Here is a 16,870-nt window from a genome sequence, read left to right as displayed (position 1 = left end):
AAGAAACAAGAGTCAGGATTTATGTGTCATGTCAGGAAATGAGAAGTTTCAGGAATCTTATCTGAACTAGAGTAGCAACGGTTATGCATATGCTCAAATCAAGAAATTTGCTTCTGGGAAAATGGTGAGGTAATTAAAGTGAATATACCTTTATGTGAGCCTTATTGCATTAGACATACTAGTATATATCAGTAGCTTTCAGCACAAACACAAATTGCATTTGATCTCTGGCAAACACACTACTCCAGTTCTCTGCATTTATTTGTTTAATTGTGGAGAAGAATATGATTTTGGCACTGCTTTACTGCAAATATTTTTGCCTACAGCATAGCTTATGCCCAGTAATGGAAAGCGTTGGATAAATCTTTATGTCGCAAATGGGTGGGAACCTAAACCCCAAACTTAATTTAATTGCTCCTTTGTTGAGCCCCATCACCACAGGATGGTGGAAATTTAGTCTCAGTTTGGAATGTTCTCCCATCCCTTTACCCAAAGGTTGCATCGAAGTCCTGGGGACTTACAGTGCAAGGGCTTGAGGGCATCGAGTCCCTGGGTTTCAATGTCATCTGTTCACCCTGGCATTTCCTGAGATGTCCATTGTCCCACCACATCTCGGCCAAGCTGAAGTGGTCACAATGGAGTCATCTCTTCTCATCTGTAAGGCCCCTGCAGAACCACAGGGTTCTCAGCCCCCTCTGCCATTCTGCGCTTCCCACACCAGGCCAGGGTGAGGTGAACTCTGGGAGCTGCAAACTCTGTGTTTTGCTTTCCTCCTCTCTAAAATAGAGATAAAAATACAGCTGATCAATTATTCCTGGGTTGTTACTTGCAAATTCGCTCACTAAAATTTCTTTGTAACATCAAAAGCAATACTGTTAGCTCATTGCCAGTCATTTGCAAACAAGTGCAGAGTGTAGGAGGGCAATTTGAATCACCCACAGCCTCATGCCCAGTTGAGGTAGGTCCAGGTAGCACTCTGCCTTCTTGTTTGGTTTTCATTCTGTAAACAATTGTCCTTTAGTGGTGTATTTGGTACCAAATTGTTAGCATTTGTGTGTGTGTGTGTGTGTGTGTGTGTGTGTGTGTGTGTAATTTCATTGCTTAAGATGGTCCCCGATGTAGTGCTCAAGTGCCGTCCGGGCTTCAAAAGTGCAGGAACATTGTGATGTGCCTTGTGGAGAAAATATGTGTGTTAAGTTTTGTTCAGGCATGAGTTATAGTTCTGTTGCCCATGGGCTCAGTGCTAATGAAGCAACGATATATACTAAATATCTTTAAATGGAAGCACACCGTGTGCGTAAATGGAAAAGCACTGTGTTGTTCACTTGTTGAAGATGTGACTAGAAGTTTGCAGTAACTTAGCCCCGTATTTCTCCTCAGAGGAGTCATTTGCTACTTGCTAATTCAGTGTTTGGGGTGACTTTCAAGAACACAGCTACCACTAATAATAAGAATATATTGCAGGGCCACCTGGGTGACTCAGTTGATTGAGTGTCCAACTCTTGATCTTGGCTCTGGTCATGATCTCATCATTGGAGAGATTGAGCTCCATGTCGGGCTCTGTGCTGACAATGCAGAGCCTGCTTGGGATGCTCTCTCTCCCTCTCTGTCTCTGCCCCTCCCCTACTTTCTCTCTCTCTCTCTCTCTCTCTCTCTCTCTCTCTCAAAATAAATAAATAAATAAACTTTAAAAAATAATATGCTGCAGTACTTTCCTGAAAGGTTGTTGTGAGGATTGGATAAGCCAATATATGTTAAGCACTTGGAATAGAGACTGACACGGTAAACACTTCTATCTAGACCCACCACAAGCCATTTCTTCCTCGAGGTCTTATTGCCTCTCTGAGGTCTACCCAGGGCATGAGGCATTGGTCCCTTCTGTTCTGGGATCCCCCTAGTCATTTGGGGGTGGTTCTACCTACCCCCCCCCACCTCCCACCCACCCCCAATACCAGCTAGACCCTAGGAAAGAGGAGCAGAACCACTGCCTTAGGAATTCACCGGTATATGTGCACCCAGCATGAATGCCTTGCTCTTAAATCCCATTTTCTACTGAATCTTCCTTCTATGTGTTTGGAGCCTAAGGGCTTTTGAAACTCAGAAGCAAGAAGACACATTCTTGTTTCTGTGCTTTCCGCTTTCATGTCCTTCCCCCAAAGCAATGAGGTATTGCGGCTCAGCTTGAATGTGAAGAAGGGCCCAAAGGGACAAAGATATAAGGAAATACCCCAGGACCACAGGTAGTGGTGGGTGGATGGAAACAGTGGTCAACACTTTAAATGTTATCTCACCATCTTTTAGGAGAAAAGTTGCCTTGTGAATCTAAAGAAATGTCAAGCTGCTTGTGTCTTCTCTCTTTGACCAGAGTATATGTGTCTGTTTGATTTTCCTTGTACTTTCAGCGTCCCAGAGAGCATTTCATGTTTGTCTTATTCATTGCTGTGTCCCCAGTGCTTAGCACAGTTCTTGAAGAGTAGATGCTCCATCAATTTTTATTGATAAACAAATAGGTCCGAGGAGACACACACACACACACACACACACACACACAGTAACTGGTACTTATGGTAATTCTCCAGGATTAGTGTGTATATATTGGGGGAGAGTAGGAACCATATACCTAATTAAACACTTTCATGGCTATTTTCTTAGCATATAGAATAGAGTCAAAATCACTCTCTCGTGAACACCATGGAAATGGGCGGCGGTGGGGGGGGGGGGTTTAGTCTGATCTCTTGCTGAAGCAAAGTAGCTGGCAGCACACTGTTAGCTCTCTTGACTTAAGCTATTTTGCCAGCAGAGTATGGATTGTTAAGCCACACCCCTGAAGCAGAGAGACAGCTACAGGTACATAGCAGATGTGGAGTTTGTCTCAGATAGATTCTCTAGAACTGAAACTCCCCGAATTACCCATTTTACCTATTATAGTTGCAAACTAAAGAAAAACAACCCTATTTCAGTGTGTTTGGATTTCTTCCAGGATGAGCCATTGTTGGAGTTACATCGTAAGTTATGAAATGCAACATCTATCTGTCAAGCCGTTCGTTCTTCTGAGGTTGGTTATGGTCTGAGTTTGCAACATGGCCTCGCTATGTGAAGGAGCCAGCTAGATCATTTATGGGCTCTTCTTTGTAAAGGCCTGTTTTCTGACGTCAGCAGATGTCCTGAGGATGTTTCAGCTTATGGTCTGGCCAATAGCCTGATGATTAATTCCAGGGCCCCAATGAGAGTGATGTTGGAAGAGAGATAAATGCAGTCTGGATGTAGATGTGGGAGTTGTTATTGGCCTTTGTTGCAGCTAAGATGATGGGGCTTTGTCTTGAGACTATCTCTGAAGATAAAATCCTTAGCTTAAGCAAAAGCAGCAGAAAGGAAAGCCTTCCATGAATTCCTACAGCCCTCTGCTGGCCCTTATCATATCGGAGGGTGTGAATAGATAAAATTTAAATGTTTCCATCCAGAGTTTTAATATGGTGTCTATGGAATAATTACCCAATGGCCCACTATTCCTTCACAGGGCATATTTTGTTGTAACATTTACAACATCCCCCAATAGCTTTGGGAAAAACAAAACAGTTTGCCTGTTTTGTTTTCCTCCCCTCCCTAAGAGGATTGGAAATTCTCCAAGGTCCTTGAAGCAGGTGTCAAAATTTTGCTTGACCAATTCGTGAGGGAACCGACAGGAAAGACATAAAGAACAGTTCCCCTAAGTTCTTGCACAGTGTGTATGTGTGTGTGTGTGTGTGTGTGTGTGCACATGTGTGTGTGTGATTAGCAAAAGAAAAAGTAGTAGGTTAGATATAAATCTGATTAGCCTTCTACAAGTCAGTAAAACTATAAGTCCTCTGTAATATTTTTGTTACAAGTATGTTTGTAACTTGTCTATTAGGCTATAAAAACATAATACAAATCATAGAACCCTAATAATGTCTGTAAATTAACCTCAACTTTATAGAACTACACATCATTGTGTTTTGTCAGTTTTAGACTGTTGGTCAAATATCCTGTAACAACAAAGAACTGTTGTTACAATTTCCCAAGAATGTCAGATAAGGGTGGACCAGGTTGGTTGGAAACTGCTCAAAAGAATCCGGGATCTCAGGCCGTACCCTTGAAGCTTTAAATTTTTTTTTTCAACGTTCATTTATTTTTGGGACAGAGAGAGACAGAGCATGAACGGGGGAGGGGCAGAGAGAGAGGGAGACACAGAATCGGAAGCAGGCTCCAGTCTCTGAGCCATCAGCCCAGAGCCTGACGCGGGGCTTGAACTCACGGACCACGAGATCATGACCTGGCTGAAGTTGGACGCTTAACCGACTGCGCCACCCAGGCGCCCCTGTCCTTGAAGCTTTAAAATCAGAATCTGTGCTATAGATTGAATGACTCCATGTATACACTAAAAACCTAATACCCGATGTGATGTTATCAGGAGGTGGAGTGATTAGGTCATGAGGCCTCATTCATGGAATTAGAGCTCTTAAAAAAGAGCCCTGATAAAGTTACCTTACCACTTATGCCAAGTGGGATCGCAGTAAGAAGACAGCCATCAACAAGAAGCATTGCATCACCAGACACCCAGTCTGCGGACGCCACAGTTGTAAACTTCCCAAACAACAAAAGTGTGAGAAGGAAATCTCTGCTGCTCATAAACCACACAGCTTCTGGTATTTTTGTGATAGCAGCCCAAACAGACCAAGACAATCTGCAATTTAATAAGACATCCGTGTGATCCAGGCATACCTTAAAGTTTAAGAAGCATGGCTCTAGACTGATACTTTGTAAATCAGGCACTTGCCACTGTTACTTTTTCCAGGTTTGGGATACATCTTTTTTCCACAATACTTGCCGCTCTCTGCTACACTGGGTCAGCGCTAGGCCCAAGTCAGCCCCCAGAATGATCCCTGGATTCTAATCACTGGGCCTCGATGACCAAGTCCTTGCAGCCAGCCCTACGCAGCTTGTCACCCGAAGGCAGTAACTGTCTTCTCCCACTTATGGGGAAGGGTTTGGAATTGGGGTTTCTGTAGCAAGTCTACAGGGCACTCATTTTTGGGCCCTTGTTCTGCCACTGTATGTGCTAATCATTTACATAGTGTTGTCGTATTAGCCCTCACAAAACTCATACATGGAGGCCTCACGACCCCCACTTCTCAGAGAAGTGCCCAAGATCACATGACTAGAAAGCACACAGATGCAAATTGAAATCAGGGAAAATTCCAAACCCCTTCTCTCCATGCTGTCTCCGGTCACTTAACCACTGTAGCCTGTGGCTTTCAGATCGAATTCAACCAGATGAATTCCAAACATCCTCCCACCTCTAAAATCTTTGAATCCATTAATATATTAAACTCTTATGAACTTCATTGCTAATTAAGAGAAATCCTATAAAAATTATTAATAATCAAAAATAATCAATAAAGATATTTGGGGTGTCTGGTGGCTCAGTTGGTTAGGCATCTTTTTTGGTTCAGGTCATGATCTCACAGTTCATGAGTTCAAGCCCCACGTTGGGCTCTGTGCTGGAAGCTTAGAGCCTGGAGCCCACTTTGAGTTCTGTGTCTCCCTCTCTTTCTCTGCCCCTCCCCTGCTTACACTCTGTCTCTCTCTCACTCAAAAATAAATAAACATTAAAAAAATTTTTTTAAATAAAAAAAATCAACATCATCTTGGTACCAGTAGCTAAGCCCTGGTTATTAACAAATAAACTCTTCGAGACTCCTCTATCATATTTGAATACCCAGGTCACAGTTTTAGCATCATTTATTACTGTTTTTTTATACTGTAATTTATTTTTTATTTATTTTTTATTTTTTAAATTTATTGTCAAGTTAGCTAACATACAGTATATACAGGGTGCTCTTGGTTTTAGGGGTAGATTCCTGTAATTCATGGCTTACATACAACACCCAGTGCTCATCCCAACAAGTGACCTCCTCAACTACAGGTTTGTTTGTTGTTTTTTTTAAGTAGCTGTTTACTGGGGCATCTGGGTGGCTCAGTCAGTTGAGTGTTCAACTTCAGCTCAGGTCATGATCTCACAATTTGTGGGTTGGAACTCCACATCAGGCTTTGTGCTGAGAGCATGGAGTCTGCTTGGGATTCTCTGTCTCCCTCTCTTTCTGTCCTTGTCCTGCTCACACTCTCTTTCTCAAAAATGAATAAACATTTAAAAAAAAATTAGAGTAGTTGTTTACTTACCTGCTTCTCCCACTTGGAACTTCCTTCTGGGGAAAAGGGGACACGGAGCAGTGTCTTATTTAGATCCATATCCCCAGAAACTAGGAGAGCTTTTCACATATATTCAGTGCTCACTAATATCTATTGAAGTACACTAAGCCAGCAGACATAAAAAGATTAGGAAACCCTCCAATTGCAGGACTTGATAATTCTAGTTAATATCTAATATCAATCCATTATTAGATTTATACCCATACATTTATATTCATAAAATAAAACCACCATTCTATTGCACGTGGAAGGTTTATTTCACACGTAAATTCTTTTATTTTTTTTAGTTCATTTATTTTGAGAGAATAAGCACACACATGTGAGTGGGGAGGGGCAGAGAGAGAGAGAGAGAGAGAGAGAGAATCCCAAGCAGGCTCCATGCAGCCAGAGCCCAATGTGGGGCTCAAAGTCAAAAACTGTGAGATCATGACCTGAGCTGAAACCCAGAGTCAGATGCTTAACCCACTGAGCCACCCAAGTGCCCCACATATAAATTCTTTTAAATAGGCAGGGGTCTTTTGCTCCGAATTTTCTTTGTTCAGTGGAATGGTAAGTGTGAAGGAAAGAGGCATAAATGACAGGATAATTAAATGACAAATGACAACCGTTGACCTGGCTATAAATTATAAGTAGTTTCAAAAAAGGAATGTGTAAGTTTTTCATAGAATTAATTAAGGTCAGGGCTTTTCAACTGGAGGACATTTTGCCCCCTTTGGGACATTAGGCACTGTCTAGAGCCATGCTCGGTTGTCATCGCTCGTGGAGAAGTCGTTGCTGGCATCTAGTAGGTAGAGGCCAGAGATGCTGCTAAACATCTTATAACGCATAGAACAGTCCTTCACAATGAAGAATCCTTCAGCCCAAAATGTCAGCAGTGCCAGAATTGGGAAATCCTGATTTGGATAGGCCCGCAAATAGTGCTGGGAATTTAGTACATCTTTATTGGTTGATTGCTTGGCTCAGCACATGACCTCTGAAACCAATGGCATCTCCATGATTGGATAAGGAGAGTCATTGTCTGATAGTGATCCAGAGGCACCACTTGTCCCAGAACTGCCCTCTGAATCATAAGTATGGCTGGCTCAAGGGCCTCTCCTTCTTCTCAAAGCCTGGGACCTACCATCTAGGACAGGTCACTATATGTGTCATTTGTCTATTTATGTATTTTCCCATTACCCATAACTAGATCATATATTCCTGTTGGCAGGAGACGTAAGTTTAGCTTTTTCACATCCATTTGTCACAGTTTCCCATAATTCTGTCTTATAATGCTTTGACACTCAGGGCGTGACAATGATGCTTTATTTTTGGGAATCATTGGTTGAACAGTTGGCCATCTGTAAATACCCTCTGTAGTAAATTGCAAGTAACCATAATGTAGACTGATGAGAATCACCCATTCTCCCACCATTTGGGATAAATTAGGAGTCATGGCATTTGGCATTCAGATTTGTGTTCCTGGAGTCAGGATTTATATTAGGTGTTCAGGGTTAGAGAAAGAGAATTCCTTAAGTTCCGTTTTCTTCCTTGATTCCCTGGTTTATGAGGATATTGTCTTTATCTGGGAAATAAAATGGAGACTTCACTCACACAAGAAAAACAAAACCAAAAACAAAACTTTTCTGTCCAGGTAGATATTTGTGTTTGGTGAGACATGATGGGAGGTTGACATTTAAAGGTGTCTGACAGGTTGATCAGCCTACACAAGTTCGTGGCTCAGGTAGGAGGTGTGTTGGGCATTCATCTCCTCACATCCCTGGGTACCCTCCCACCTCTGGGGGGTGCCCCTCTCTCATCCCTGCATTCTCAGGATCACTGATGCCTCCACGATGAACAAATACAGTGTCCTGCTTAGGTGAGGGGCACTTGTATTTTAAAATCCAAAGAGAATGAATCACTGCTAATGGGATTTCAATTATTATACCATTAAGGCAGGATAGATTTGGGGGAGTCCTTTCTCAGTGTTCCTCAAATCACACTGTCTTCAGCAAAAGCAGGTAAAACAAGCAACAGAAAGACAGGGACCTGAAAGGTCCAGGTCCTGTGACATGACAATACGATTTTTAAAAATTCATATTTCAACTTGTGTTATTTGTTCTGTGGCCATCAACTAGGAACAAGTTCCTTTAGCTTCTAATCAAGGAATGAAGACAGAGTGCAAAGGTGTTTCGTCTTTGCAAACTTGTGTCGTGCTAGGAAGCTTATTAATAGATAAACAACATTACAAATAATTTTATTGCAACCAGAGGCTGGTTTTCTCTGGGGCTATTTAAGGGCAGGAATTTTAGTTCCAAAGCAGTTTAGAGACTACAGCTTGCAAGGCCATGGGACTTCTGTTGGTGTCAATATTCGTTTCTGGCACCGGTCCATTTTACTCTTTTATTATCAACCCCATATTATGAGTGAGAAAGTCCAAAATCACAGCAAGTACATGCCAGAACCAAGCCTCGAATGCATGTTTCCCAGTTGCAGATGTCTTGGCTTGCTGCTGTGTTAACTCTCCATCATAACCAGGCTCTGCTGGCTTCAGGGAGCTTTCCCACTGAAGGGGAGGGCCTGGGCACCATGGGAAGAGAAGGCAGTTTGCTAAATATGCTAACGCAGCTTTCTTGCTTTCCAGGTTTTGGAGGTACGCTGGGTTACCTTTTGGGTGCCATCGACTGGGCCCATCTGGAGCTAGGAAGAGTGCTGGGCACAGAATTCCAGGTCATGTTCTTCTTCTCCTCCTTGGTGCTCACTTTGTGTTTTACTATTCATCTCTGTAGTATCCCTGAAGCCCCACTTAAAGATGTTATAAAGGACATTTCCCCACAGCAAGCCCCCCAGGACTTTCCATTGTCACCAGACAAAATGTACCAGTATGGGTCTATTGAGAAAGCTAAAAATGGTTATGTAAACCCGGAGCTGGCAATGCATGGGGAAAAACCCCCAAATCCTGCTGAACAGGTAAGATGCAAATTCTCTTTTCTTCACTCAGGAAAAATATCCTTGTTCTTACCCTTCTTATTTTGTTTATTATTCTTGGTTTTGTTTGCTTTTTTGATATGAAAATTTGATGTGAAGTCTAATTGAATTCTCCAGTCTCCTACAGCTCTTATCCCTTTGCATTAAAATTTGCACCTCAAAAAAAAATTGTGTGCGTTTTCCTCTGGTCTTCCTCTTACTCTTTTCAAGAGCATCAAACTAGGGAAGATGAAGCCAGTTCCAAAATGTTAGACCATAAGAGAAGCCTGGAACCACCTTCAGGCCTTAAGAAATATCTTTACTTCTTAGATTGGGATTATAAATTTGTTCTTCCAAACGATAGCATCCCTGGGTTGGTAACTGGGCTGGGCATGTTTAATTCGTGTCTAATGAACTGATTTGAAAAAAAAATTTTTAGGCCATTTTCAGTGAACCAGTCAGTGAATTAATTAGCTTAGAATTTAAGGAAAATTCTACTAAATTACAGAGAAATTAGGTTAGGAGGAAATGGTCAGAGAGAAGAGGCTAGGGCTATGTTGACCAATATATTGGCTATTCGTCCCATAAGGCTATTTAAGTTTAAATTCATTAAAATGAAAAAAATTAAAATGTCAGTTCCTTGGTTGCCTTAGCCACATTTCCAAGGCTTAATAGCCCCTTGGGGCTAGGAGCTACAGTACAAAGCAGTGCAGGTATGGAACATTTCCATTATTGTAGAAAGTTCTGTTGGACAACACTGACACACAGCTGCATGCTCCTTCAAGCTGACTTTGATGGCAATACCTCAGGGATGGAAGTACAGAGGATTCCCTCACTGGCAAAGAGGTTGTGAAAGACCTGGGTTTAAATTTTGATTCCTGTAGCTGGCTGACCTGTTTTATTAATTCAACAACCATCAGGCATTTGCTATAAAGAGCCTAAAGATTAAAAGTGCAAATGTTCAGATCCTGCCTCTACCAGCTCTGGAATGCATGACCTTGGGCATTTACATTTCTGTAAAATGAGAAAGTGATTCTGTCTACCTTTAAGTATTTTGTGCAGATTACATGAGAGAATCCATACAATGTTACTTAGAGCGGTTCCTACCACATAGTGACTTGTTTGGTAGAGGTGCCTATTATGAGCCTGGCAGAACGCTGAGCAGTCCAGACACAAATAGGGAACAGACTTCATCTGTGCTCTAACAGAACTTTCACACAAGCTCAGTGAATCTCATCTCTATGAGCTTGACTTCTCTTGTTGGGTTGTCTTCTCTATATTCTAGGGTTATTGGGATGTTCAACTAAGATGAAGCAGGTAACGGTGCTTTTTAAGCTTTATATAAGTCTATGAGCATATCACAGTCAGTATTCACTCAACAAACTACTTTGGGTACGGAGTATGTACAAAGCTCTCTACCAGGTATTTAGGGATCATAAAATTGACTAATGTCCCATTCCTATGCTCAAGAACTTAGACAGCCCTACCAGGGGGCATAAGCCAATACTTATTTTCCAATACTTATTACTAATACTTATTTTCCAAGGTAGAATGTACTTACTTTACAAAATGAGGGTGGCTGTGCAGTTTGATAACTGGGATTATTATTTTTTTAATGGCAAGAAGCCTAAATTATTTCAGGATTCAAACTAGATCCCATAAAATCTATCTGCAATTCCTCCATGCCATCATTGCTTACTTCAGCATTTCAATAGTCTCCTTTTGAGACTAGGAAGCTCTCTTCCCAATATTGCCTTTCTCATGTATAAATTTACCACCACCCAATCTCCGGCTGACAAAGGAGCACAATGCATGCAGTAGAGTAACTCCTCAGGGCTCAAAACCATTGAAAGGGCTTCACCAAGGGAGCTGATGAGTCAGGGAATAAGATGCCAGCTGAATTTTCATTCTGAGTTAAAATACCCAAAGGGCTTTGAATATTCACATTCCCAGCTTTTACAGAAATAGTAGGCACAATTTGAAAGCTCATATTTATTTTTGGATGAAAGAAAATGTTAGATTAACAATGAAAGTAGAATGAAAATTATGTATAAGGCAGAAGCCTAAATTAATATTTGGAGTGAGGATGAATACTTGCTGGCCACATTCACTTTTTAAAATTCTGCGTTTTTGGAAAGAAAACAGGGAAAGTAAAAATAAATCACTTAGTCTGAGGCATGAAACCCAGGCTTTTTATTTTATCTTACTTATTTATATTTTAATTTCTTCAGTAACCTCCATACCCAATAGGAGGCTTAAACCTACAACCCTGAGATCAAGAGTCACATGCTCTACCAACTAAGCCAGCCAGGCACCCCTTTATCTTCCTGTGGTTACTAAAAAGTTACAATCCTGCACTGAGTTTCTTTTACAGCAAACATTTATTTTAACAGTTACCATATTTTACATGCAAAAACAGTTATTTTTTCTAATTCCAAAGGAATGCCTATACTTTTTAAATACTGATTAAGTGCAGTTGTCCCCAGTTAACTGCGGTTTCACTTTCCACGTTTCGGTTACCTGTGGTCAGCTGCCATCTGGAAGCAGATGATCCTTCTGACTTATCGTCAGAAGGTCAGTAGTAGCCCTAATGCTATGTCACCACGCCTCACTTCATCTCATCACATAGGCATTTTATCATTTCACATCATCACCAGAAGAAGAGTGAGTATAACACAATACCATATTTTGGGAGAAAGAGACCACATTCACATAACTTTTATTAGCATATATTATTATAATTGCTCTATTTTATTATTAGCTATTGTTGTTAATTTCTTACTGTGCCTAATTTATAAATTAAACATGATTACAGATACGTATGTGTAAGAAAAAACATAGTCTACAGGTTTCGGTACCATGTGCAATTTCAGGCATGCACTGGGAGTCCTGGAATGTATTGCCTATGGATAAGGGTGGGGATGACTGTATAAGAAAATCAGTTCAGTCATGGTCAGCTGGTTAAATACTACAAAATTGACAACTTAAAAAATCAACTTATACAACAAACCTACAATGAGTAAATATAATTTTCCACAACAAAGAAGTAAAAAGCATTATCATATAAAGTGTAGAGTTATAAAAACAATATTTTGTTATAGTGAAAATAGAAATTCCCCAGAGACCATCTTATAAATAAACTAGCCAGGACTCAATTTCGTTATGTCAAGATTCAGATTAAATAAAGATATGACAAGAAAGACCCATCACCCCACAATGATTGATGTTTATAGTCTCAGTGTCTTCAGGGCAGCTGACTGCTCAATATTCTCAAGCTTTCTTTCTTCTCTTATACAACTAGATGCTAAAGGCTGTTTGAGTCTTTGTATTCAAAACTTTTGTGTCAATAGTTCAAAATTCTCATTTTCTCAAGGCTTCTGATACAAAAAGAAAGTGTAGCTTCTGGTTTTAACATAATTTAAGTCTAAATTAAAGAATATGGGCATGTGTATTCAGTGTGTGTGTGTATGTGTGTGTTCTATATTGTTTTCACTTCTGACTCCACATAGGGCTCATTTATATGTGCTGACTCATCGCAAGATCCAGGGAAATAAACTGAGAAGGGATACTTGGTCAAGAACAGGGAACTGTTTGGCTCTGTATTAGTTTTGTATTGCTACCTAGAAAATTACCACAGCTTGAGCAGCTTGAAGCCATATTTATTATCTCACAGTCCTGTAGGTCAGGAGTCTGGGTGGGCTCCACTGGGTTCTCTGCTTAGGGTCTCACAAGGCTGAAATCAAGGTGTTGATTGAGGTGCAGTCTCATCTTGAGGCTCAACTGGGGAAGAATCAGTTTCTGAGCCTCATTCAGGTAGAACTCCTTGTTGTACGACTGAGGTGCTTGTTTTCTTGCTGACTAATGGCCAGGAGTCACTGTCATCTCCTACAGTTCACTCTCAGGTCCCTTCTGTGTGGCCCCTTCCACCTTCAAAGCCAACACTGCTTGTGTTTGAAACTCTGGCTTCTTCTTCTGCTCCCACCTAGAGAAAACTCTCTGCTTTTTAAAGGGCTCATGTGATTTGGTTAGGGTCACCCAGATAATCTTGCTTTTGATTAACTCAAAGTCAACAAATTAGTAACCTTAATTATCTCTGCAAAATCCCTCTGCCATGTAACACCAGGAAACAGAGATCATGGGGCCATCTTAGAATTTGGTCTATCACACTTTCAGAGTCAAGAAATCTAAGAATTATAATAATCTCGGGGCTAGCTTAGGTCTGTGAGCTCTGTCCTTGTGCAGTGGTTCTGTCATTCAAAGATAGGATGCTAGATATCTCTTGCATGGTGACCCAAAGCAAGCCCCATTTCCAGTTCCATTACCCTTATGTCTCCAAAGCCTCTTCTGGACCTGAAACTGCTAAATACACACACAATTAACAGAACCCCTCCTATAAGACCTCTCCATGGATACCTTGGTGCCATGCCCAGAAAGTGTGACCCTGAGGTTGTCAACTGACAGATATGTAACATGGCTGTGTGCTCTGGCTCACACAGCTGGCTGCATGTCTGCACTGAAGGTCACACCTGTTTCATGTTTTCTTCCAGACTAGGAAGGCAATGACCATGAAATCACTGCTGAGGGAGCTGGTGAATATGCCTCCCCACTACCGCTGTCTTTGCATCAGCCACCTCTTTGGATGGACTGCCTTCCTGTCTAACATGCTCTTCTTCACAGATTTCATGGGCCAGGTAATAAATGTGTGAACACACTCACTGACTTGCACATTAATCCTTCATTCTGCACCTGTTGAGTGCCTTCTGGGCTAACCCCTAAGATGGGCACAGTAAGAGTGTGAGAAGGAGTACTTTCAAAGAGCTGCCTTGTAGACAGGTCCCAGAGACAAGTTATTACACCCTAGACCTCTCTATGGGACCAGTACTTGATCAAATACAACAAAGAAGAAGGAATCAGTGTGAGCTGCAGTGGTCATGGCAGGCATAATAAAGGAGACACAGTATGATCCAGGCCTTGAAAGGTGAATAGGAACTGGAGAAAGAGAGAAGAGAGAAAATAATTCAAGCAGTGATAGGAATGGCATGTGCAGAGATGAGTCAGAAGCCTGTTGGCTGTACCAGAAGGGGGACAGGGTTGTCTAAGTCAGCTGGGGGCAGGATGTTACGTGGAAGGAGGGGTGTTAATGATCTAGGGAGATGTTGTCTAGACTTGATGGCATTAGGACTTCCTGATGGTCCTTGAGTAGAAGTATAAAAGGATGAAAGGGGTGATGTAGTCATGGGAGAATGAGCTCTGTGTCCTGGGAAGGGCCCTTTGGGCAGGGACTGCCACTCCCTAGAGATGGAGAAGCAGAGCACATGGAAAGGGGTCCCTACCACACTGCATTTGCATTTCAACAGCCCCAAATATCTCTTTCAGATTGTGTACCATGGAGATCCCTATGCTGCACACAACTCCACAGAGTTTCTCATCTACGAAAGAGGGGTCGAGGTTGGATGTTGGGGCTTGTGCATCAATTCCATGTTCTCCTCACTTTATTCCTGTAAGTCTCTTCTTCCTGAGGGTATCTTCTAAAGGGCTCTGGTCTAGAAGAATCTTGGACTTTATATTTCTGTATTTGTTTTTTGCTCTTTAAAATACAAGATTCATGATAAATATATGGAGATCAGGAAAGACTAGTCCCTTAGAAAGGACCACATGAAGTATCCTTTTCCATACTGAATTCTATGTTGTTTTTCTCATTGATCACTTTTTTCCTTGGAATCTATGGGAACCTGATCAAAGTTCCCTGGAAAATAAAAGGAAATCTTGTAAACAAGATGGAGAAGCATTGGATGGACAAGGGCTAGAGTCCCAGCAGAGAGTATTGATTAGCAGTGAGTATTAATTAGTGTTCTACTGGAGTAAGATCACTGGTGGAGTTTCACAGTATGTTTATTAGAACTATAAATGATTGAACATAGGAAGGATCCTTAAAATGCTGGGTGACAGAATTAACATGCAAAATGTTAGCTTAGCTCAGGTAGGCAGGGTGAAATGTCACAGGAGCACTTTTCAAGGATTGAAGATGACAACTTTTTTCCTAAGGTACCAGCTTTCCACAGGGACTGGAGTCCATTAACCCCCGTTAGCTAAGTTTCAGCTGTAAGGACACTGCAAACAAAGAGATTTCTGTGATTGGTTTTAAACAACCCCAAACTAATGTATTATAACCTTAGTCTCATGTGGTGCCTGCCAATGTGTATGGAAATCTCCAAGCTCTGTATACATTGAATTAAGTGAAATAATCTGGCTGATAAAAGGTATGCAGGTCCCCCATTTGGAGTAGAAATTGGGCTTCTAATAATAATGGAAGCTCCTCCTGGATTGTGGGGAGAATAGCTGGCCTGCAACTCAGACCTCTAGGCTTTGGGCAGACCCAGGGGATAGCAGGGTTATGGCCCAGGTGGGAGAGGGGGAAGTGATGGACAATCCCTGTCACCATTCCCAGGGGGCACTCATTCTGCCACTGAAGTGTGCTTCCTGAGGGGGAAGAGAGTGAACGTGTATGATGACACCTGATCTGGCCTCCAACCAGCCATAGTACATTAGGAAACCTGCTTCAAGATCAAAAAAATATCTTCAAAATATAGCACGAGTGGGAAAAGGGGACCTAATACAAACATATAAGGAATTCATGAGTCCCATAACCACGAAACCATAAAATTTATTATTTTAAAATTTATGATAACCAAATAATGGTGGCTTAAAGGTTATATTTCTTTAGCAAAACTCCTTTTTTTCCCTTTAGGGTGAATGAACTAAGAAAATTCCAGGAGGAAGATTTCAAGTACTTAAAATAGAATCAGAGAGCATTAGACTAAAAGGGACTAATAAGTTATTCATCTCAATCCCTTTGTGCTATCAAGAGGTGGGGGGACTATTTATACCACCTCATTCTTGTAAGAGGAGCCCATTTTTCCACAAGTAATTAGCATTTTAGTTTTGTGACATTTAAAAATATTTTTTTTCTCAAAGAATCCCTACTAAGGACCATTCCATTAGGAGCTACTCTTAGACATTTGAAAATTAAAATGCATGTTATTTTTTAGGCCCTTTTGAGTTAAAAGCTCTGTATCCAATAAACGATTATTTGAATAGTTTTCCAAAGTTATGTTAATGTGTAGATCTATGGGATCCCTTTCACTTGAATTAGAACTAAAATTTTATTTATAAAATACCAACCAGCCCTAAGGATCTTCAGGGTCTCTCCATGCCCGTAAGATAAAGTCAAAGTCCTCAGCCTGGCATTCCATGATTTTCAGCTTGGTCTGGTTTACACCTTGACCTCTGTCACTCCCACACAGATTCACTCCCCCTGAAGACTCACTACACAGACTTTCTCAGCTCTGTGTTTTTCAAACTGCTTTTGGTTTTTCCTTCTACCAGATGCTTTTTCTAATTCCACATCTAGACAACTGCTATTCAAGCTTTTAGACTCAGCTCCAATATGACCTTGTTAAATCTTCCAAGTTCTTTCCCTCTGCACTCCAAAACACCCTGGGCAGAATCAATCATTTCCTTTAATTCCAGAGTACATCCTGTATTTTGGACTCATCATATAACATCAGATGCAGACCCAGAATTTCTATCCAGATGGAGTTTGGCAGGGCATTCTGGCTGCTGAGGTGGAGGGTGAGGTATGGTATTTTCAGGTTCCTTTTACATAGCAAGCACACTTAGATCCATGAAAATAGCAATA

The 16,870-nt window shown here is 41.3% G+C and overlaps 1 protein-coding gene across 2 annotated transcripts in view; it reads left to right on the top strand.

Annotated features, from left to right (window-relative positions):
• SLC45A2 (solute carrier family 45 member 2) overlaps positions 1-16,870 on the top strand; it is a 33,937-nt gene that overhangs the window by 10,118 nt on the left and 6,949 nt on the right. The window contains exons 3-5 of one of the 2 annotated variants that reach the window (XM_040494931.1): positions 8,849-8,934; positions 13,719-13,862; positions 14,548-14,671. In XM_040494931.1, the coding sequence (XP_040350865.1) occupies positions 8,849-8,934; positions 13,719-13,862; positions 14,548-14,671 (354 nt within the window). Of the gene's footprint in view, positions 1-8,848; positions 9,175-13,718; positions 13,863-14,547; positions 14,672-16,870 lie in introns of both variants that reach the window. The other variant, XM_040494926.1, reaches the window with a different exon arrangement.

The sequence above is a fragment of the Herpailurus yagouaroundi genome, unplaced genomic scaffold (assembly GCF_014898765.1).
Source record: "Herpailurus yagouaroundi ecotype Mexico unplaced genomic scaffold, PumYag 29, whole genome shotgun sequence".
Classification (NCBI taxonomy): Eukaryota; Metazoa; Chordata; class Mammalia; order Carnivora; family Felidae; genus Herpailurus; species Herpailurus yagouaroundi.
This window is presented reverse-complemented; position numbering and strand designations above follow the sequence as displayed.